A 23,082-nucleotide genomic window follows, 5' to 3' on the forward strand; every position below is an offset into this window, starting at 1 on the left:
AGCATCTGTTGCACTGTTGGACATCTGTTGTTGATGGGCAATGGAGATTGCCGCTGATGTTATTACAATGTACAAAGAAAGCTTTTGTTCACCTAAAAACTGAAAACAGAATGATTTTGTAGAGAAACACTTTTCCACTGTGAGCCCACTTGATATCATGTAATTGAATATATACTACCTGAGCAGGGAGTAGAACCTATGATTGCATTGGATTCTTTGCAGTGGATCGTGTCCACAAAGATAGCTATGTGCTATATCCAATCATCTTCTCACATGTGTCCACTCCCTCCTCAGGATAGGAAGATCCATTTGAGCATGCATCATCAGAAGAAATGTCTAACCATTTTCTGTCGTATATCCAAGTTTGGTTCAAGGTGGCAACAGTTCCTTTAACTGGCTAAACTAAATGGGGTGCAGCCACTAAGTTGTATCAATTACACCTGTGCTTTTTCTGCTATGACATGTTTGTCTATAAGATGTCTGACTGACTCATTATTTGACCAATCGTGTCTCAGCTTGGAATCAGCGTTTGTCCAATCACAGAAGAGAGCGAGATGATTGCCTCTCCCCCAAAACTGCATGTTGAAAACGAACGTCATCTGCTTCATACATTTAGCTAGCTTTAGCCAAAATTAGCTACTTGTTCAAATCATAGATACAGCTTACCGAAACGAGAGTTTTTATATTCAACCGACAGCCTACGCTGCCCTTATTTATTTGGTGCTCCCTGGGTTTACAGTGCCAAACATGTATATAACAGCCTTGTTGCGATGCAGAGACATGCTGAAAGCAGAACTGGTCGTGTAAAATGCTGGCTAGCCTAATCAAAGCTAGCTGACGAGCAGGGGCCGAGAAACGAAAGTAACGTTAGCTAACATTAACGAGAGATAAGCCTATCACAAGAAGCCTGGACACAATTAAACATACTTGCCATTGAAGCCACAAGAAGAAGAACTGATAGAGGTAACGTTAGTTCCTTTCCTACAAAGTAAGTAACGTCTGGTACTTAAAATAAGCAACGTTTTTAATAAACATTTCACACTAACATTGGCTAGTCACCCGCTAACGTGTAACGTTAGACAAACACTTTGACAACTGTAAACTCTAACGTTAGCTGGTTAGCTAGCAACACAAGTGGTCTTATTTTCAGTTGGGGACAACTCAGCTAACGTTATTACGGATTAGAGGGATACAAGTATAGTTGTAGCTAGCTATGTATCTTGGTGGTGATGATGATTATAATATTATCGGCCCTGCTGATGTTGCGCCAGTTATTTACATGTAGTCCTGTTTTGTTAAGTAATTGACGTAGCTAGGTTGTTACCTTCTATTTTGCTGGTCAAATGTATCAATAGCACCAGTGTGCTTATATCTAACGTTAATGGCTTAAATAGCTGGTGAATGGCATAGCAACTTTTCTTTATGCTCAACATTTGGTAAATAATGTAAGTAAGTTCATGATATAATTGTTTTAATACCACAAAGATCGTCAAGATCAAAAATATATTTATGCAAACGTATTCCCCATATGGTGTTATTATTAAATTAGTATTCTATTATTTACTGTCAATGTTCATACATGGCAAAGTCTGATGTCATTAAAAGATAAAGTTCTGTATTCCCATTCTGTGCCTATGAAACACCAGTAAAGGAATTACCTTGTTTTATTGCCCTGTTGTGGTTAGTTTTATTGGGTTGTTGGTGTGTTTTAGTCATTGTTTGTGTGACAGTGTGTTCGAGAAATGGCAGTATCAACAGTGGCATGTTTTTGTTGGCACCTTGATGTGAAATCCTGCATTAGCCATGCTTTTTTAGCCTATGCCTACTGCAAGTCCATTGGCCTGTCCAAAGGCATTTATCTATACAATTTTGGTTATGTCTGTTGACCGATAGCTTTACACACAGATGTACACTCAGATACAGTGTTAACTGGCATGCTCGGAATTACTCAAAGATAAATTTGTGCCAAGAGGGTGAGTTGGATGATGTGTCTGAACAGAAAAAGTGAGTTGCAGATACATTTTTTGATAACTGTTTTTCAATTAATAGAATTAGCCAGCATTGATACTTCTGTTTAAAACTGATGTCCAGATCATGAAATCTGGGATATGCATTATTATCCCTGATACTGAGGTCTGTTGACACCTTTTTGTAATTTACTTAAACTTGTGTAGCCTTTATTACATTTCCAGGCATTGTCATATTCAGATTATGCTCACCATTTGCTTACGAAAGGGTTATTCACTTGCATAAGGACATATGTGATTAAGATAACAGGGCTTGACAGTAACGGTTGCCTGGTTGCCCTTGGCAACCAGATTTATGTCAATTGGCAACCATTTCATGGCCTCTGGTTGCCCCCTTTGGCAACCACCTGTTGAATATTTGTGTTTTTTGTTTTTGTTTTTTTTAAACATAAAAACAAAACTGGAATATCTTATTTCAAACAAAGTCAATAATTTATTTGGTTGTCTCCTAAAGTTTAAACACTGCGTTCGTGCGCAACACAACATGTCAGCTGTTGTGTGACCACTTTCCACACGTGCATTTGCTGTGAAAACATACAGGCAACGCAACTTTCTGTTCACGTTAAAGGCGCATGTTAAAATCCGGTGCTAATATGGCACCAGTGCCCAGTAACTACCAGATGGAATAGCAACGCGGATTCTGGTGCCTCATTATGGGGCTACCTAAATGTCTGCGCTGCTCTCTGAAGCTCTGAAACAAACGTTACAGGCAACAGAAGCATCGTTTGCAGGAAACAGTCAGCTCCTGGGCAGTTAAGTGCTTCTGTTTAGTTTTTTACCCTCCATAGTGTTTTAAAAACGACAGCGACAGTGATGTTTGCTGTTTACTGCATGGGACTCTCACACCACCTGAAAACGGACTGCCAAGTCTGATCGCCGGTTACATGATTGGCCACCACAGGGTGACGCCGGGTTGCGTTTCTCCAAAAGTTGAACTGGTCTTAACCTTTTGCCGTAGGTCGCTGCATATTTTTTCTGGCTACCCCTGCGGCACCCACCTACTGCCGTCGTCTAAACGCACTACTCCCATTCAAAATGAATGGAAAGACCTGCGTTTTTCGCCGGATCGTCGTGTGTGAATTAGGGCTGTGGCCTTGACCAACTGCCACTTTGCTGGTTTGAAAGCCATGATGTCTCTCTCTCATGGGTGGGCCAAATTATCTGGGCGGGCAAAGCAGAGAAAGGGGGAGGTAACCTTGCTTCTTATCACCCTTTCTCTGATTCCAGATCGGCCCATCTGAGCTTTCATTTTCTCAAAGGCAGAGCAGGATACCCAGGGCTCGGTTTACACCTATCGCCATTTCTAGCCACTGGGGGACCATAGGCAGCCTGGGGGAACTCATATTGATGTTAAAAAACCTCAAAGAAAGAAACCTTTTTTCATGCCATGGGACCTTTTAAATCACTAAAATAGTAGTGACGGCACTGTTTGGCTTGGTTATTTCTGCGGTTAGCATCGTTTGTTACTTACCTAGTTTATGACAAATCATTTCGGCTGTACTTTAAGATGATGTCATTGTGCTAACCGAGCACCGTTAGCCTTTACAACAGAGCCGCTTCACTACACTTGTTCGATAATGTTTCATTACAGAGTTCTCTGTTGATTTGTGTTTGCGCTGTGTGCTTGTTGTGGAAAATGAATGTAAACAAAGTTGCGTGCAGGTCCCCTCGAGGCAAGGCTGATGTTAGAAGTCACTCTAGTGGACAGAACGTGTAACAACAACCACATGCTTGTAGTATATAGTGGCATTGACAATGCATAAGCCTGAGTAGTGTAGTACATAGTATTTAACAGGCTGCAATTGAGCATTAAATATTCGAGGAAAAAAAAAATCTAATGGTATTATTGAGGATGATTGACATCTCTAGTGTGAATGCAGCCTTAATGACTCCAGCAGGTTCACTGAACCATCTGGATACATTTTATTTTCTGTGGTAATATGCAACCACATTGCACGTGTTGTTACAGTATGTCTTACAGGAATTAAGATTGCTTTTAAACCATTTAAAACCATGTATATAGTAAATGTTGAACCTATGCAACAACATGTCATTCATCCTTCCGCCTCTCACCATCTTACTGTTTCTCAACTTTTGAGGTCTGGGAGTCAAATTAAAGGCAGTATAGGTTTCTTTATAGAGACAGCACATGCTCTTCTTGTTGCTAAAAACCCACTCACAGTTCAGCATAACATTACATATTTACTTTCCTTCTCTTTGGCTGTTGATTCTCGACATGTGGCTGCATGCCACAGCCAGAAGACACATTTTATTTCAAAAGAAGCTGGAGGCAGCAACAAAAAACGCCGCTGGCTAAACTATTTAAAAAAAAATTTGTTCAGGAAACCCCTGTCTGTCGCTAGCAATGATGATGCAGTGATTAGTCACGATTTTCTCTGACCAATCAGTAGTCTGCAGGTTTTCATGTCACCTTTTGGTATTGCCTCAGCTTGCTTGGAACCTCGATGGAGGTGATACTAAAAAAAAGTACCTGTTGGCAGGTACCAGGGACTTTTTTTCATAATGGAAAACCAAAAAAGGCGAGTAGAGGCTGTCTGTTCAAAGAGCACTTGAAAAGAAGACTGCTTTTGATGCGACTTCAATGATGAGTCATCAAAGAGGGGGATCTTAGATATCCGTTTGTTCCACCTTTCCGATTTGTAAAAAGAGAGCTCTTATTGAGCGGTAAAACTGATTGCATTTTTAGTAAAATTCTTATCATTACAAAGGGCAGTTCTAGATAGCTTTTCTTACTCTTCCAAATGTGGATGTGGCTAATGGTAACTTATTCATAGGCAGCACCAGGGGCGGGCTTACAAGGCCACCTGTACTTGATCAGCAGAAAGTTAACCACTTGCCTAAATGGTAATTTAAATAAGTTAGTAGAAATTGATCATTTTTAAATGTATTCTATACTTTCAGTATTGGCTAAGAGAGCCCAAGTCAAAACATGAAGTAAGATATGTACATTGCAGCTATTATATGAATGTATATGGCATAGCAGCATTGATTTTTAGGATTATTCCTAAATTCCTTATTATGGGCAAACCCTCCACTTTGGAATAGTTTAAGGAAGATCGCCATTGGCCAAGGGGACTTCTACCTGGGCTGTGTCCAAAATCATCCACTTATTCATTATTTGTAACTATACAGGAAATACTTGCTAGTGGACAATAAAGTGTGTCAGATTAGAAAAACAATACTCAGACACTACTCGATCATTACTTCCAGCATCTCGTTTCTGTCTGTGCCATGCACGATGGTAGTTAGCTCTTGAGATTGTGTCCATCAATTTTTCCACTACTTTATTGCATTGTAAGATACATTTTAGTCCGCTACATCGGGTATAAAAATTCTCAACAGACATTCAGGCAACACTACACACATTGTATAGTTGATGATTTAAGACACAGCACTGTTCTTCATAAAGGGCACAAGTTACATTTAATGCTAAACAGTCGTACTCGCTGCTGTACCCTAAAATAAGCCAGCTAGTTTGACTACTGTATCAACTGAACTTTTAGGATGAAGCATGATGGCCTTTATCTGGCACCAATAACCCCTTTTTGACTCTCTTTTTAAAAGAACTACATGAATTTCAAGCGTTGATTATTGAAAATTTCACCTCTATAGTACTCAAGCACTTCGTTTCTACTAATGGTGCATTCTTTTTGTCCACCGAAGTCGATTTACGAGTTGTTTTCCGGAGTTACAAACAGGAAGTTGCAAAAAGAACGCCACCGAGGTCGTATATACGACTCGTCAAGTCATCTGAACTCAGAGGACCCCAAGTTCACTTTCAAAGATGGCTACGTCGTGCATCACACGTAGTAAACATTGTGGTTTTCTACAATTTTAAGCACTTTTGTCTTTGTTGTAACCAAATGAAGAAGTCGTACACATAGCTCTGTATACTGCTACCTATAGGCATGTCGCTACAGTCTTATTATGAGTTAAATACCGCCTAATTAGTTATTTTGTAGCTTGTGCAGCTGAAATTGGCTAGAGACGCTTGGTTGCTATATGACAACAATGGCTTTAAGCCGAGTCTTGAGCAGAAAGCAGAGCATTAGCCTAACGTTAATCAAAACGTAATTTTCATGTATCAAACTGCGAAATATATTTGTTTAATATTTTCAATAACTGGGTGAATAGAATCCTAAATGTTACTAAAAATGTTTAAAAAATCCATCTTTTCTCCGACTCGTAGTATTGTGTGACAAAAAGAACGCAACAACCCGTGGTTATTCGTTTTCCGACATGGATGTGATGTCACGCTCGAGCTACTAGTCGCGATTTACAAGACAAAAAGAACGCACCATAAACCACTATGCTACATTTCCCATCAGCCTGTTCACAATGTGACTCATTGTATTTTGATCATATTGTTAATTTATTGCTCATTTGGTACTAGGGGTATCACGATTCTCCAAATCCTCCATTCGATTACATTATCGATTCTAAGGTCACGATTCGATTCTCGATTTTTACATTTATTTTTTTTTTAAACACAAGTTACTGTGCCATTTTTAGACTAGACTTTTATGCAATATAATATCTGACCTTTGTTGGCAATGTACCACACTACATTGTCAAATTTAAAACATTTATTAACAACATAATGTAACAATAACTTATATCTTCAGTCAATTGCAAACTTAAACAAAATAACCTGTCATCTAGTTTCTCTTTTGTCTACTTGACAGGAGATGACGTTCAAGTTCACAACAAAACAAACAAAAACAATAAAACAGCCATGTTCACAGTCTTCTCTGAACAATTAAGTGTCTGAACAATCTATTTCCGAACAGTTGAACATATACTACTCCTTGTGTTTCGAATTAAAATTGAAATAAAGACATCCTTATTTGGTACATGGCCACAGTCTATTGTTAATTAGTGTAATTTTTACCACCAAATACAGTACACCTGTTGGGTGATGCTATCATCTGAAATGTATATGTAGACTATTATTTCACATAGTATACATTGCATGGGAGAGAGAGAGACATTATGTTAGTGGAAGTTCACTGCTGTGTGTAGTCTGTGTTTGACAGGCTAATCTGGCCCTGTGTGGATCCCATCAGCAGCTGACTTTAAAATTGAGTTAGCTTTTTAAAGCTACCCTGCTTGTCTGAAGTCTGGGACCTGTGGGCCTGTCTGTTTGCCAGCTTTCAACTTTGACTCTCAAACTGCATCAACCATTCACTTCATCTTTCCATGTGAGAGAAACAATTGTGTGGTGTGAGTAAATCAGAGCGAAGTCAGTATACACACACACACACACACACACACACACACACACACACACACACACACAATAGATATACCAGCATACATAACTTGTAAGTACTGATATAAGCATTGAGAACTCCGGGGAGTGATGTCACCCAGTCTAAAGTCTTCATGGCTACACAACTTGGAGTGGCAGCTGAGTGGTTGCTATAGCAACAGGTGTGATTGGGTCTGTTTGCAAGTGACATCTAAGTAAGTTTTAATCTTTGGGTATTTATATTAAGTATTTATATTTTACAATTATTTTATTTATTTATTTTTTTTATCACTTACAGACCTGCAGTTCTTGGTTACCTTGTTCTCGTGCACAAGTGTGTTGGCTAGTCTGCTGTCGTAGGCTTGGTTTGTGTGCATCACACACTAATGTGAACATAATGTGTCAACTAGAAACTGTTGTCACAAACACAGCTGTGTGTGTGATATTAGGATCTGATTTAAAATGCATATTCCATTGGAAATTTTGATTTAAAAAAAAATCACACCCTTTCAAGTCCGCTTTTGTTAAGTCGAAGTTATGTCTCAATTACTTTATTAAAATTATCAAGTGTCAAGTCGTAAATTTGTGACTTGAGTCTTAAATGTTCTCCAGTATATAATCAGGTATATGCACACAAATGAAATGTGAGTGAAGTACAAGTTGTCATGCGGGTGGTGTACATAGTGGTAGTGCTCATGTGTCAAGTCATGATTGTCTCCCCTTCATCTGTCGCTAGGTAACATTAATTTATTTAATTTTTGTTAATAAAATCTAAACTATGATTTAAGCTTTGACCTTAAATAATGGGTCAACAGAAATCTGAGTTAATGGTAAACATGGAGGTTCTTATGTTTAAAAAAAATTAACTTAACCACGTGCACATTAAGAGGCTGGAACCTTGGGTATGCCTATAACTTATTTGTAAGTAGAATTCATTGATATTTTCAGGAATTAAGATACGAGTTAAGGGTCCAATTTCCGAGGCCATTAAGTAGTGTGACAATAAGACTGTAAAAGTTCATGTTCTCACATTACATAACCAATTAACATAGCTGGGTGCAGAATAAGTCTTTCCCATACTCTCCTATCAAGCATCCTGCATTAGCTAAATCAACAGCAGTTGATTTAGCTAATGCAGGTGAATACACACAACGATAACACATCCTCTCAAACACTTCGTAAAGTTTCTCTGGCTGGCCAAAGAAGCTTTTAAGTTTGCTTCTCAGTCTCTTTAAGCATAAACCAAAGTGGCTGTGCTATTTCTGGATATGATGAGCAATGATCGCTGTTTGGGTCAATTATTCCTTTAGGACTATTGGGTAAACAGTACAAGAAACACACACATACTTGTAAGCCCCAGCAGTCCAAGTCTATTCTTCAATTGACTTTATTGACCACACAGTAGGCATAAGGTTTCCAGTACAGTGAATGCATTTTAAAGTAATATTTTAGAGAATACATACAGTAGATATTACATGTTTTTTTTATTTTATTTATTTTTTTATGTTTGGTATTTTAATGCATTTTTCACTACATTATGAAAACCTTTCAGTTTTAGATGTATTGCCAGCTGAGTCTGAGCCTTTGAAACACAGCAATATGAATGTATATGTTGACATTCAATTGTCAAACAGTTGTGAACTAGCTAAAGGTTAAACATCAAGAAACATAATTGGTCATGATTACAGATATGAAGTTATGGCTTAGTTAAATGAACGTATTGCAACAGACCACTATTTTTGTGCCTTCGTGTACTACGTGTTTTAATATGTAAGTTTTGTGCTAATATTGTTTCAATTAAATGGTTGCTAATAGCGCTTTTGTTACAAACTGCCTCTGTCAGGTGAACACATTTACTGTATAGTTGGATTGGAAAGTCTGGAGTTAACATTCAATTTAGGTGCCCCAATAAGCCACAATGCCAGGGCTCTTCTGATGTTAAACCTGAATTGAATGAAGCCATAATTCATGTTATTAGTTTCCCCTGTGTCAAAATGTGTGTAATTGTGTAACCGCTTTATATTATGAAAATGCAATTGGTGAGGATTAACATTTTAACTCTGTATTGTAATCAGAGTCAGAATTCTGGTATTGTGTCAACATAGTACAGGCATGCAGTGCTCAAGTGATAAATAATTTTTTCTTCTTTTTTTGTCCGGTGTCTGTCCTTTTCTCTCCCACAGGTAGCAGTGGGTCTCTCTCTAGGGCAGAGCCATGGGTGCATTCCTGGACAAGCCCAGGACAGAGAAGCACAACTTGCATGCTGAGGGCAATGGCCTGCGCTATGGGCTGAGCTCCATGCAGGGCTGGCGGGTAGAGATGGAGGATGCTCACACAGCTGTGTTGGGACTTCCTGCTCCTGGTATGACTGACTGGTCCTTTTTTGCCGTGTATGATGGTCATGCTGGCTCAAGGGTTGCCAACTACTGCTCTAAGCATCTTCTGGAACACATAATCAGTGCTAGCTTAGGGGCCGGAGGGATCCAATGTTCCCAGGCTGGTTCAGACAGCTCCACCAGTGACCCTCCAGCACTGGTTCCTCCTACAGTTGAGACTGTGAAATCCAGGATCCGGACAGGCTTCCTGAGAATTGATGAGCACATGCGCAGCTTCTCTGACCTTCGAAATGGCATGGACCGTAGTGGCTCTACAGCAGTGGGAATCCTCTTGTCACCTGATCATTTCTTCTTCATCAACTGTGGCGATTCTCGAGCTGTTCTATACCGCAATTTAAATGTGTGCTTCTCCACACTTGACCACAAGCCTTGCAACCCACGTGAGAGAGAGCGCATTCAGAATGCCGGCGGCTCAGTGATGATTCAGAGGGTTAATGGGTCACTGGCTGTATCAAGGGCCTTGGGGGACTTTGATTACAAGTGTGTGGAGGGGAAGGGCCCCACAGAGCAGCTGGTTAGCCCCGAACCAGAAGTGTTTGAGATGGTTCGGGCCCCTGAACAGGATCAGTTTGTGATCTTGGCGTGTGATGGTATCTGGGATGTTATGTCCAATGAGGAGCTGTGTGAGTTTGTGAAATCTAGGCTTGAGGTGTCTGATGATCTGGAGAGAGTCTGCAATGAAGTGGTGGACACCTGCCTGCACAAGGTTGGTACGCAGATGTTTTTGAGCATTACTTTTGTGTGTTTTTGCTGTGATAGGCACTGTTTGTTATTGGCTTCTAGAGATTTGAAATGTGTGGAATCTGGCAGAATTAAGTCCTCGAAGAAACCGGTTTGCCACAAATGACTAAAATTATTGTCCCCAAGAAGGCCATTTAAATTTCCTGCTCCAAAGGGATCTATATGATGAGTTTTACAACATGACAAAGTAGGCCTGGGCCATATGATGATATGAATCGTTATTATATAACGTTCCGACAATATCACAGTTTATTACAATGGATTCAAATAGTGGCAAGTGTTCAGATGGAAAATAACCCATAAAATACTAGCTTATAATATTTGTTACAATATTGACATTGAGCAGCCTGTCTCAACACTGCCTCGCTGTGATTCACAGTGCAGACTGTTCCATAACTTGTGCCTAGGAAATCATTTTTGTTATTTCTTTCAATACTACACAATAACTTCTTTTTTTTTTTTTTTTTTTTTTTTTGCTCTTCTCTCCACCCGTCCATCTCAGGGGAGTCGGGATAACATGAGTATTGTGTTAGTGTGTTTTCCCAACGCTCCCAAAGTGTCGGAGGAAGCTGTGAGGAAAGATGCTGAGCTCAACAAATATCTGGAGTCTCGAGTGGAAGGTACGGATGTTTTATTACACATTTTAGTTGCTCATTTTCATAATCTTAGTTTCGCCTGAAAACGGCTCTGGAGTATTCCAATTGAAAACGCACATTAAAATTGTATGTGTGGTTTAAAGTGAACACAAGGCCATTTAATTTAAATAGGTTCTTGAGTTACTGTCATGTGGTAAACTGAAAAATTACTGTATGCTTTTATAACAGCTGTGGGATTTACACCCTTATTTATAACCTCAATCCATTTCAATAATTTTAGGACCATACATCAAAATCACACCCATTAATATTTGTGTTTTATGAAGTTGTAGTTGTCTTAGACAAAGATTTTTCTGGGAGATGCAGGATCTTTCTTCAACTGCAACTCATCTGTATATATGTTTTCTCTATTGACTGACCCTGCCACTCTCTATTGTCTGAACTCCAGCCAAGTTATCTCTGGCTAACAGAAGAGAAATGACACCACCATGACCTCCTTTTCCATTTCAGCAAGCATCTTTCTTCCCTCTTTGCTCCTCTCCTCCCTTTTCCTCCCTAAACACATCTTTCTCTCCCCTCCCTCACTCAAACATTCCCTGTCTTGTTTGGATGGATTCCCTCCTGTTTGTCTTTCTGTCCTTTTCTTTCTCATTTCATCCTATTTTTTTCATGGTGCACTGGTCCCTCTGATGAGCAGAGTGCAGCTTTTTTAGAGTTTGTAGGCTACGTTGGCTGTCTTTCAAGGCTACTTTTTGTGTTAATCCAGCACTTTTACCAAACTGGTACCAGTTTTGTCTTGATCCTCAGAATGGAAAAACCTGGGCCTAGTATTTGTAAGATATGTTGTAATATCCATTGTAAGAAAATGAATGCAGGTGGTAACACAAAGAGGTAGTTATTGTGTGTAGGCACTCTAGACTGGGTTAAAATCATTTCACATTTCAAGGTAAATTACAGTTATGTTTGGGTGTTTGGCTTCAGGTACTGTCCAATACTGAAAGAAAGAACGATAGATAGATAGATAGATAGATAGATAGATAGATAGATAGATAGATAGATAGATAGATAGATAATGAAAAATGAATAGAAAGGGGGGAAAAAAAGGTAGAGGAATGCTCTGGTTGAACATTGACCTGGCCTCATGCCACTCTGTCTGTTGCAGGCCTCTTCCTGTAACCATCTCTCTCCGTATCAGACACACACTCGTTTCCACAAATTAATTTGTGTTTTCCGTCTGGACTTCTTTTCTCCTTTTTATTTGTCACACTTTTGGTCGCTCTCCTCTTCTCTCCCTTTCCTATCCTTCCCCAGCTGTTCTTGGCTATCTCCAGCTCTGTTAATACTGACTTGTATAACATGTCTGGTGTTTTTAGAGATGCTGTCTCGGCCAGGGGAGCACGGGTTTCCCGACCTGGTAGAAGTGATGAGGAACCTGTCCACTGACATCGGCATGCCCGTGCTGCCACCAGGGGGAGGCTTTCACAGCAAGTAAGCATCACCGCTTTCAAAGGGTTCTCTGTGTTATTTTAACACAGGAGTTGCACGTTATTTTGCATTCATAAACATTTGGAATAAAAATATTAACCACAAGGAGAGTGTATAATGAAAATGCTAAGTATCTTAACCACAAGGAGAGTGTATAATGAAAATGCTAAGTATCTAGTGTGTGTAACCCAGGTATTGTTTTTTTGTCGTTTGGACTTTCTAACTAGGAATAGAAAATACTTTTCCTAGTTTACAGTCATTACAATACAAGCAAGATTTTTTTCTACTACTTCACCTTACCGTACCTTGTTTTTCCTGTTGTTGCTTTGATAGATGTTTTGAATTAAATAGCTCAAGAGACCTGATCACATGTTTGTGTCTGTGTACCTCCTGCAGACAAAGTGTTATTGAAGCAGTATACAACCGTCTAAATCCATACAGGGAGGAAGATGGGGTGAGTATTAGTTATTTGTGATAGTGTATGTGATGAATTTGAGCTTTGTCCTTCTTTGACCATTTACCCAACACTCGCACACAAACAATTTTCTAAAGTCTCAAGGGACACTACACATATGAACATATAGAAATTATAGTTTCTAAAAACCTCTCACTCTTATGTTGATTCATCCCGTCTGGTGGACCAGGCTGGAGATTTGTGTGTATTGTATTTATTTCACACTCAAAACCATAGCAGGTGAAGTATTATAATAGACGTCAGAGGTGGCTTTGAGCACAGCACACCCTCCCATATGATAAACATCTTTCTTTCTTTTTTTTCTGTGCATGATGCACACCTTCCTGTCAGCCCTCATAATGGGTTATGCATGACACAGCTTTGTCAAAAGTCTTTCTAGTGGAACTGAAAACTCTTTCTTTTACCAAGTCCAGTGAAAGCATTCTCTTCTATGGTATTTAGTCGAAGTGGGGCACTCCCTGTTTATCAAAGATTTTGAGCAGATTTTTGAGCGTTTTCCCGTTGGTTCAGTTTTGTTTCACACAGACCAAAATGCGTCACTACAAACCACGCAATAATGTTCACTCCGCTTATTGGTCAGATGTGTCTAGGGCGGGAGCAAAAACGTAAATACAGGAAGAAGGTCCTATGTTCTGGTCCAGTGCATATTTCTTGCGTCCATGATCAAACAAGCTCATTTCATTTAAATAATTTTCCAGACATTGTTTCGGGAGCGACGTTACTGCGTCTGCCCAGCTTACCGAGACTTTGCTCTACTCTACCGGCCTCTGTCTCCCACTTTAGCGGCGTGCAGTTACATAGTTGGGGCGGTTCGAGATTGGCTCATGTTCTCACCGCAAACAACCGCTCCAGAGTTCGCTTGTTTAGTCCGCTTTTGGTGAGCATCGGGGTGCGATTGCTGCATCACACCTGCCCAAATGAACCGCACCAAGTGGGTAAACGAACTCTAGTGTGATTCAACCTAACTAAATGACGCAGGTGTCAAAAGTCCCCTTAGACACCAAAGTAATTCCCCTTCTTGAGGATGACTCCATATTTTATATGCATCTCTGCATCATCGGACTTTGTATCGCCTTTGTGTTATTAGAAATATTTTGAAACACAAGTCGCAGACTTGGATACGCACACTTAAACACACCCATGCACACACACTTAAAATAAAGCAGTAGTCAAAACTAAATATATAAAAATAAATGACTAAGTAATGCCAAATACCGATATAATGCACAGATTTAGTACAACACTAGGAGCAAGTGATTGCAGAGAGATGCTTAACTGAAAACCTTTTTCAAGTTTCAAACGCTCACGTTTGTGTAGGTCTGAAAAGTGCCAATTTCAATTCAAACAAAGTATCAAAATGCCCTAAGATAATTTTCAAATCATTGCTGCAGTATTGATTCTTTTCTGTCTGTCCCTATTCTCAGTATGTTCCAGAGACCAATATATGCATCTTCAGTCTTTTTTCTGTTAGTTGTTTACCTTTGTCGCACGCAACTGTTTATTGTGAACACACAACAAAAAAAGTATACTCATAACATGGGAAATAAAAAGTAAAGGTATTTTTCTTATTATATCCTGTTTCACATAAAGGCCTAGTTCTCTATTTAGTTGTGGTGAATAAAAGCTGTGGCCACTATTTGAGAATGTATGGCACCAAGGCGTCTGTATGGAACAACTGACGTTTTCACACCTGCCTCGTGCAGTTCGGTTGAATCGCTCTAGAGTCCGTTTGTCCCACTGGTGCGGTTCGCCAGGGCAGGTGAGAACGCGGCATTCAAAAAGCGGACCAAACCAGCGTACCGAGACCTGCTTGAAGAGGTGGTCTCGGTATGCTTTTAATCAAACTCTGGAGCGGTTCATTTGTGGTGAGAATATTATTCATACTCGACCCGCTCCAACTATACATACTCCGCAAGTCTCAGCTAATGTCTCCTGTAGTCAGGTGTGTTTAGCAGTGTGCGACGCGGTAGAGCAGCAAACTGTAGCAGCTTGCAGTGTTTCTCTCACAGAAATAGACTGCGGTCAAGCTCGGCGTCCGTCACTCGCATCTCCGTGGTCAAACCTGCTGCTGCTAACATTGGAGACCGACGCCGGCAGAGCAGAGCGAAGTCTCGGTGACCAGAGCAGACGTAGTAACGGCTCTCGCGAAACAATGTATGATCATTTTAATCAAATGAGCTGGTTTAACCATGGAGATGCAAGAAATATGCACTAGTCCAGAACACAAACTCACCAACTGATTTGGACCAAAGCAAACAAACTACAGGTGTGAAAACGCCCTAAGGATGTAGTCTTGCCCACAGATGTGGAAATACACCCTTGCATTTTGCAGAGATCTTCACTTGCCAGCAAGTTTTACAGAAAGATGCCATTTCTGACCAAATGGTTTGAAAACTGGGAGTCAATGACAACTGTGTGTGTTGTTGCAGTGGATGGGTGGTTACATATGTGAGTGTGTTTGTATGGGTTTTTTAGATGATGGAGATGTTTCTGTGAGGGAATAACACTCTGAGATGCCACTATGATCATCGACAGCGCTGCAGTGTCATACAGCTCTGTCCACTTGTTTGTTAGCCGTTATGTCTGGTGTATTCTTGTATGTCTGTTTGTGTCTGCTAATGATGGACAAAAGTCCTGAGGTAGAGCCTGATTTAGAGTCTGTGTGTGTCTCTCTGTAAGGACGTAGACTTCCTGTGATTTATTTATTTTTTTGCCATATGCACACCCACATATTCACACAAATATGAAAAAGTATTTTAATCTACTCTGCTTAAAGCCACTGTGAGTAGAGTTTTTACTTATAGCCAAATTATTGTGATGACAAGTTTTTCTTTGTAGAACAATGTGACAGTCATGGTGGAAATTGCTGCGGTCTGTGATGCTAGTCTAATTTTTCAAATTCTACACATTTTGGCTTCAAATAATTTTAATCACAATAGCAACAATGTTTAAGGAATGCTGTAATGCTTAGGTTTGACTACACTTTTTAGTGTTTAAGATTTCACAAAATATCACCTCTGAGGTATTTATTTATTATTTATACTAAGGCTGCATGTCCTAATAAAAGTATTTAGTTTATCTGTCCATCATTACTAAATTTTACACTGTCTCAGATAAAGTAGTGCTACACTACTACAACTATCAGGAAAACCTGAAGTTCGAATTACTTACCTTTTACGTTTTATAAACAGTATTTATTTTATTCCTGTTTTAACTGACAAACCGCAACGACGACAAATATTAGTTTATTTGCTTTAATATATGACAAAAAACACCACCTCCTGTAGCTACAGTATTGTTAGCTTCATTGCAGTACTTGTACATCATACCTTTTACCCAAACCCCATGATGGTGACACCCCAAATGGTGTGTCGTAATGGACACACACTTCTAAGTCCACTTGAAGGAAATAATTTACAGGGACATACAGTGGGGGAAATAAGTATTTGACCCCTTGCTGATTTTGCAGGTTTGCCCACTTACAAAGAATGCAAAAATCTACAATTTTAATCATATGTACATTCTAACAGTGAAAGACAGAATCCCAAAGAAAATTCCAGAAAATCACATCATATGAATTTATTAAAATTGATAACCATCTGATGAGGAAAAACAAGTATTTGACCCCCTGGACAAACAGCATGTTAATATTTTGTAGAAAAGCCATTATTGGCCAGCACAGATGTCAAACGGTTTTTATAGTTGGTGACAAGGTTTGTGCACATTTCGGCAGGGATGTTGGCCCCTCCTCCCTGCAGACAGCCTCCAAATCATTCAGGTTCGAGGTTGTCGCCTGGCAACTCAATTTTAAGCTCCCTCCAAAGATTTTCAATCGGATTCAGGTCTGGAGACTGGCTAGGCCACTCCAGAACCTTGATGTGCTTCTTCTTCAGCCACTCTTTTGTTGCTTTGGCGGTGTGCTTAGGGTCGTTGTCGTGCTGAAACACCCATCCTCGACCCATCTTCAGCTCTCTCACTGAGGGAAGGAGATGTCGGTCCAGAATTCCACGATACATGGCCCCGTCCATCCTCCCCTCAATACGATGGAGTTGTCCCGTCCCCTTGGCTGAAAAACATCCCCAAAGCATGATGTTGCCACCACCATGCTTGACGGTGGGGATGGTGTTCTTTGGGTTGTACTCGGTGTTCTTTGCCCTCCAAACACGACGAGTTGAGTTGAGGCCAAAAAGTTCTATTTTGGTCTCATCTGACCACATCACCTTCTTCCAGGCCTCTTCTGAGTCGTCCAGGTGGTGAATGGCAAACTTCATGCGGGCCTGTACATGTTTCATCTTGAGCAGGGGGACCTTGCGTGCGCTGCAGGATTTCAATCCATGACGGCGTAGTGTGTTACCAACCGTTTCTTTTGTAACTGTGGTCCCAGCTGCCTTCAGTTGATTCATCAGTTCCCCCCTTGTGGTTTTGGGATGATTCCTCACCGTTCGCATGATCAGGGACACCCCACGAGGCAAGATCTTGTGTGGAGGCCCAGACCGAGGGAGGTTGGCGGTGGTGTGGTGCTTCTTCCATTTCCTGATAACTGCACCGACAGTTGATTTTTTTCTCTCCAAGTTGCTTTCCGATTCTCTTGTAGCCCATCCCAGCCTTGTGCAGATCAACAATCTTGTCCCTGATGTCCGTAGAAAGCTCTTTGGTCTTGCCCATGGTGGTGATGTTGGATGCTGGTTGTTTGGGTGTTGACAGGTGTCTTTTATACAGGTAACGAGGTGAGGCAGGTGTATTTGATGTAGATAATTGGTTCGGATTGGGGCTGTGTCTTAAAGAAAGACTAACTGGCTTGTAGGAGCCAGAATACTTGCTGTTTGTCCAGGGGGTCAAATACTTGTTTTTCCTCATCAGATGGTTATCAATTTTAATAAATTCATATGATGTGATTTTCTGGAATTTTCTTTGGGATTCTGTCTTTCACTGTTAGAATGTACATATGATTAAAATTGTAGATTTTTGCATTCTTTGTAAGTGGGCAAACCTGCAAAATCAGCAAGGGGTCAAATACTTATTTCCCCCACTGTAAATATTATTGATGCAGTTAAATACATATACAAAATCATGGGCCATTGGCATTCAACAGGTCTTCATAATATTAAGCATATCCTTCCTTTTTCACAGGTATAAGTAACAGTGTCTTCGCCATATATGGCGGCTGCCTATGATAGCAGACAGAGCAGAGCACAGTACTTTGCTAGCCGTTGAGCCCTCTTTTTGGGCATGCTAAGCTGATGAAGCCCTCTTAGGACCAGCCCACGTGTGTGTCTTAAGCTGCTTACACACATAGTCGACGGCTGACCGTTGACAGAAAAGCCAGTCGAAATGATCAGTCTCCCTGTGTTGATCCAAAAAGTGCCACAGAACACACCAAAAAGACGAGACGTAATACATCTCTATAACAGCAGGCGGCGCTAATCTGTATTGTTGCCCAGGAAATGAAAACCGGCAGCTGATTGGACGAACGCGTCACATGGGTTTGTTTTCTCCGGAAATTCAAAGCCAGACTGTCATGGCGGCCGTTCAGAATACGATCTCATATTGTACTAAAATAGTTCACTGAAACATGTTTCTGAGAACATTTTAAGGGAGAAATAGGCCGTGCAGTTGCTGAATCTCTTCATTTCAGCTCAACAAAGGTCAGTTTAAAATATTTTCATCAGATTTTGAGAGACTCTAGTCACCTCATTCTGCTCCCCATTTCCGGGTGAGTCCCGACTGTCCTGCCGGCGACTGAACATGTCAGGTCGGCCAAAATGAACGCCGACAGCCCCCCAGACTGACGACGGCACGGGACACACCGAACAGATTCGCGGCACTGACCTCGCCAGACTGTCTTAACGGCCGATAATCGGCCAAGTGCGTCAGCGCCATTAAGCTGCCAAAAATTAAAACAAATAGTCGGCACCTATAGCCTAGCTCTGAAATGGTGTTTAGGAGTGGTTGGTATTAAATGACCTTGGTCAAACACACACACACACACACACAGGCAATGATAAGGGATGTAACGATTTGTCTAACTGTGTGTTCACCCTCCGATTAACGCAGCCCTCCTGTTTCATTTGGTAAGTGATCACATATATAAGTGTTACACCCTTCCCCCCTTCTTCCAACCCCTCATCTACAAGCGCACACACACACACACACACACACGTTCTTACAGGCATGTAAGTGGTGACCGTATGTCCTTGTCAATCCATCAGTCTCTACTCCCTGCTCTGATCTACTCTCTGGCATGTGGAGCTCCGTGACGTTAATGCGTGCGTGCGTGCGTATGGACGTCTGTGTGTGCAGACACGACTGTCCAGGTTTAATGAGGATGAATGGTCGTTGTTTCTGGTCCTGTCCGTCCCCCTCCCACGTCACACGCTCACGCCCTACACGCATGCATCGCTGTCTCTCTCGCTGTCTTTCCACAACTGCACGCAAGTATCTAACAGTCTTTGTTTCTGTGTCACTCCCTGCAATAAGGCAGAGGCCCTGGAGTTGGTGTATCATTGCAGAAAGAACCTACACACTGAGATTGAAAGTGTGCCCTGGCTTACACTGCTTTCAACTTGACTTTATTTTTGTTTTGTTGTTGTAGGAAAATCTGTCCTTGAAGTCCAGATTGGGGAATCATTGAATGTGTCCGTAATGATTGTGCTTCTACATTCGATAAGTGTGTCCTCTTTTTCACACTTCTTTTTCTTTCTTTCTCTTATTCCTCCTTCCCCCATCCCTCATTTCCTGCCATATTCTACTCTTCCCCTCTCCTCTCATTCTCTCTTCCCTTTCCTCTTTGTGGCTTTCCTCTTGCAGAGCGGAGCAGAGTTGGAGTACAACTGGTAGCTGTCCAGCACAGCTACCTGATCCAAGAACAGATCACACCAGATCACATCCATAATCACCTTTTTAATTTCCTCTGGGATTTTTTTTATTTATTTTTATTCCCCACACAGATCAATCGAAGCAAAAATCCTGGTTTTTAAAACCCTATGTGGAGGACTGCAAAACCGATTCACTTGGTTCTTTTTGTAGAACAAAACAGGGAAAAATACAAACAACTACATTGATATCTGAAAGCAGAACTACAATTACAGTATATACTTTAGAGAAGCAAACAGCCACAGTTTGTCTTGCCCCTCATTTTCTTGTGGTGGTTGTTTTGGTTGTGGATTGACACACAGGAGCAGCCCTGCTCTGAACGCTTTGGGGCTTCATGGTGCCTTTCTCAGAACTGAAAGAGAACGGAGGCCCTCAAAAGTTGGCCAGACAGGCATTACCAAACCAGCCACTCCTGGATGTTTGTAAGATACTAAAAAGACTAAAGTGGTTTGTTGGCTGCATTTTTTTATGGCATTATTTGTTTTGAAGTGTGAACTTTACTTGCACCTGACTGGCAGCCAATCGACCACACAAGCCTGCGACTCCCACACACCTCAAGCTATGCTGTCCAGTTCAGGCAAGCTTAGTCTTCTGGGCATACTGGTACTCTAACGGGGGCCCAACACTTCACCTGCCCATGCTCCTGGTTCGCTGGAGGCAGCCTCACAGAACTCCACGCTATCCAAAGACTACTGGGTTAAAGCCTCAAATTCATCATCTGAGGCTGCACACCTGAACACGAGGGGAGAGCTCATGAGAGAACCAAGTCTGTCTGGCAACTAATTTCAGTTTGGCTCCTCCGTACCGCGTCCAAACTAAACTAAGTCATGGGCTGGTGTGCCTGGCTGCAGATAGGAATTACATGGAGATGGTTTAAACTCAAGTGTGATGACTTTTCTTGCACGTCCCTGCTCACTTTCTCTCCTCTTGCCCCTTAAAGGATGTTATCTTTATGATTTCTCACTCTTCTCCTCTGCCTCTCTCTCTTTTCGCTTTCTCTTCAAATGCCAGAAGAGACTTGGCCGTCATTTGCATTGGCAGACATTGCCAGAAACATAAGCTTTTGAGCCTGCTGTTGTTGAAGAGATAGAAAGATAGAAATTATATTCATATATATACAGATATATATTTTGATTTGTTTTCAACTTAATTCCCAGCCATGGTGTTCGTTGTGCATTGTGGTCTGCGTGTGTGCACGTTTTGTGTAGACAAATTTAAGACCCAAAAAAGTCAAAGTTGCACATAGCAACGTTCCAAAGACAGGGTATGGGGATAAAGTAATTCCAGCCTCACCTTCTTCTTCTTCTTCCCCATTTCTCCTCAACACACACACACACACACACACACACACACACACACACACACACACACACACACACACACACACACACACACACACACGACCTTGCTTGTGCTACAACTTGCCTTTTCTATCTCTCAAATATCCTGTGTAAAAAAACATAACAAAAAAAAGCCTTTCTTTTATTTTCATTGAAGAAATTCCATCATTTACCTTTTTTTATCTCTATTTAAATGTTTTTTGGTGTATATGGCTTTTCAGAGTACGGTGGCTGTGGTCGTATTACAGATAGGTAAGAAAACAACAAGGGGAGCATAAAATATTCCTTGTACAGCAAATTGGGTGAGAAGTAGGTTTTTGGTGTTTCACTGTAAGCAAAGGGACTTTTGGGACAAACGAGAAAAGGCCCTACACCCAGAGCTGTTTTCACACTGTCACTGAAATTGCTGTCCTTCAGCTCCACAGCTACCTTCATAGACTTTGCCTCAAAGGCTCAGGACAGTTGCTGGGGAAGGCCTGGTTTGACTTTTTGAATTGACCAGGAGTCCATTTAATTTCTGTCAACCCAAGCACTAATAAGTGGTTAAAACTTCTGAAACAAAGCCTTTTTTTTTTTTTTTTTAATTAACAAATGTGTGCATAGACAAAGTGGATACACATACTTTGTATGTGTATTCTGTAGATGCATTTAAAATAGGCTCTAAGTATACAAAACTGTAATATACACTTTTTTTCAATCATTCAATGGCAAATTCATTGTGCTTTCTGAAGTGGTAGTATTGAAAGAGAATAGGCCTAACCGAGTTTGCTGGCTGATAAATGTTGTGGTACAGTTTGCTCTTGGTGCCATATGACAAATAGGTACTTGAATGTGTAGTTATTTTGCAGTTGCGTTGTTTTAATGGGATGATTGATTTTTCTTTGTGGTGGAGGGAGTGGGAGGGGTGGGATCTCTATAGATGTGCATGTTTTGGGATTGAGGGAGGAGTGTATTTTGTGGGTGAAATGTATTGGGCGGATGGGGATAATGTGGGCATGTTCAGTGTGATGGAACACAATGTTAGAGAGGAAAGGTGATGATAAAAGAACAACTTATACAAAAGTGGAACACGTGGCTGGATATTAGTTTTCTTTCAATAACTTTTAATCTTGTTATTTTAAGACTCAGTTGGTCAACCTTTTCTTTTTTTTCTTTTTTTTTTAAAACTCCCAAATGGTTCTGTTTTGACATTGTTCCCAAAAATGAATTATCTTCTTATATTTCATAAATCATACTTCCTGACTTTTTAACATTGTATTTGGTTTCATCACACTGAACACAGTCCTCAGTTTAGGTTTATGTTTAAGCTATACTGTATCAGACACTGGGCTATGAGACGAATTAAGGGATGGAAGGAAGGAGAAACATTTATTTTTCTGAATGTAATTTTTCATTCTTCACACTGATTCCACTGCAGCATCACAGTCTCTCTTCAACAGTCATTTAATGACAAAACAAGATCTATTGGCTCCCTTTGTTTAAAAAAGAAAATCCTCCTTTTCGAAGGATACTTTGGTTGTTGGGCGATGCCTAAATAATTTGACCCTGACTTGTTACTTTGATTTCAGGATATGTTAAAGTAAAGAGAATTTTAAGAAGCATATAGTCTCCTGATCCTGTCAGTTATTCTGGCCATGTGGGGTCAATGTGACCGCAAGGACCACAGAAGGGAAGTGAGAATTTGGAAACGGTGAAAGAGAGACATGACATTCCTCATGTTGGCATTTTAGAATAGAAATGAGCCTTAGTACTCTTTGCCTCCTTCTGATGCCTCGGGTCACTATTTATATACATATCGTTAGCACTGACTGATGTATAATGGCAATGATAAATTCTACACTTGTTTTTATTTATTCCAGTGGTTTTTAGCCCTTATT

The 23,082-nt window shown here is 40.6% G+C and overlaps 1 protein-coding gene across 3 annotated transcripts; it reads left to right on the forward strand.

Annotated features, from left to right (window-relative positions):
* Positions 1 to 581: 581 nt before the first annotated feature.
* Positions 582 to 22,207, forward strand: ppm1ba (protein phosphatase, Mg2+/Mn2+ dependent, 1Ba). Of its 3 annotated transcripts, none has more exons than XM_028603104.1 (6): positions 582 to 988; positions 9,483 to 10,401; positions 10,939 to 11,056; positions 12,406 to 12,520; positions 12,914 to 12,971; positions 19,800 to 22,207. In XM_028603104.1, exons 2-6 carry the CDS (start codon positions 9,514 to 9,516, stop codon positions 19,827 to 19,829), a joined length of 1,209 nt encoding a protein of 402 aa, XP_028458905.1. In that variant the 5' UTR covers positions 582 to 988; positions 9,483 to 9,513; the 3' UTR covers positions 19,830 to 22,207. The 3 variants fall into 3 exon arrangements, with proteins under 3 accessions (XP_028458905.1, XP_028458904.1, XP_028458906.1); XM_028603103.1 differs by having other exon boundaries at positions 582 to 963; XM_028603105.1 differs by lacking the exons at positions 12,914 to 12,971; positions 19,800 to 22,207 and having other exon boundaries at positions 582 to 963; positions 12,406 to 12,524.
* Positions 22,208 to 23,082: the final 875 nt, after the last annotated feature.

This window comes from Perca flavescens, chromosome 17, assembly GCF_004354835.1.
Source record: "Perca flavescens isolate YP-PL-M2 chromosome 17, PFLA_1.0, whole genome shotgun sequence".
Classification (NCBI taxonomy): domain Eukaryota; kingdom Metazoa; phylum Chordata; class Actinopteri; order Perciformes; family Percidae; genus Perca; species Perca flavescens.

Excerpts from the sequence above, each read along its gene's own strand:
- ppm1ba (XM_028603104.1), top strand. The coding sequence starts at position 9,514 with ATGGGTGCATTCCTGGACAAGCCCAGGACAGAGAAGCACAACTTGCAT. Across the intron at positions 11,057-12,405 it reads TCTGGAGTCTCGAGTGGAAG|AGATGCTGTCTCGGCCAGGG; the intron begins GTACGGATGTTT and ends TGGTGTTTTTAG. Across the intron at positions 12,972-19,799 it reads CATACAGGGAGGAAGATGGG|AGCGGAGCAGAGTTGGAGTA; the intron begins GTGAGTATTAGT and ends TTCCTCTTGCAG.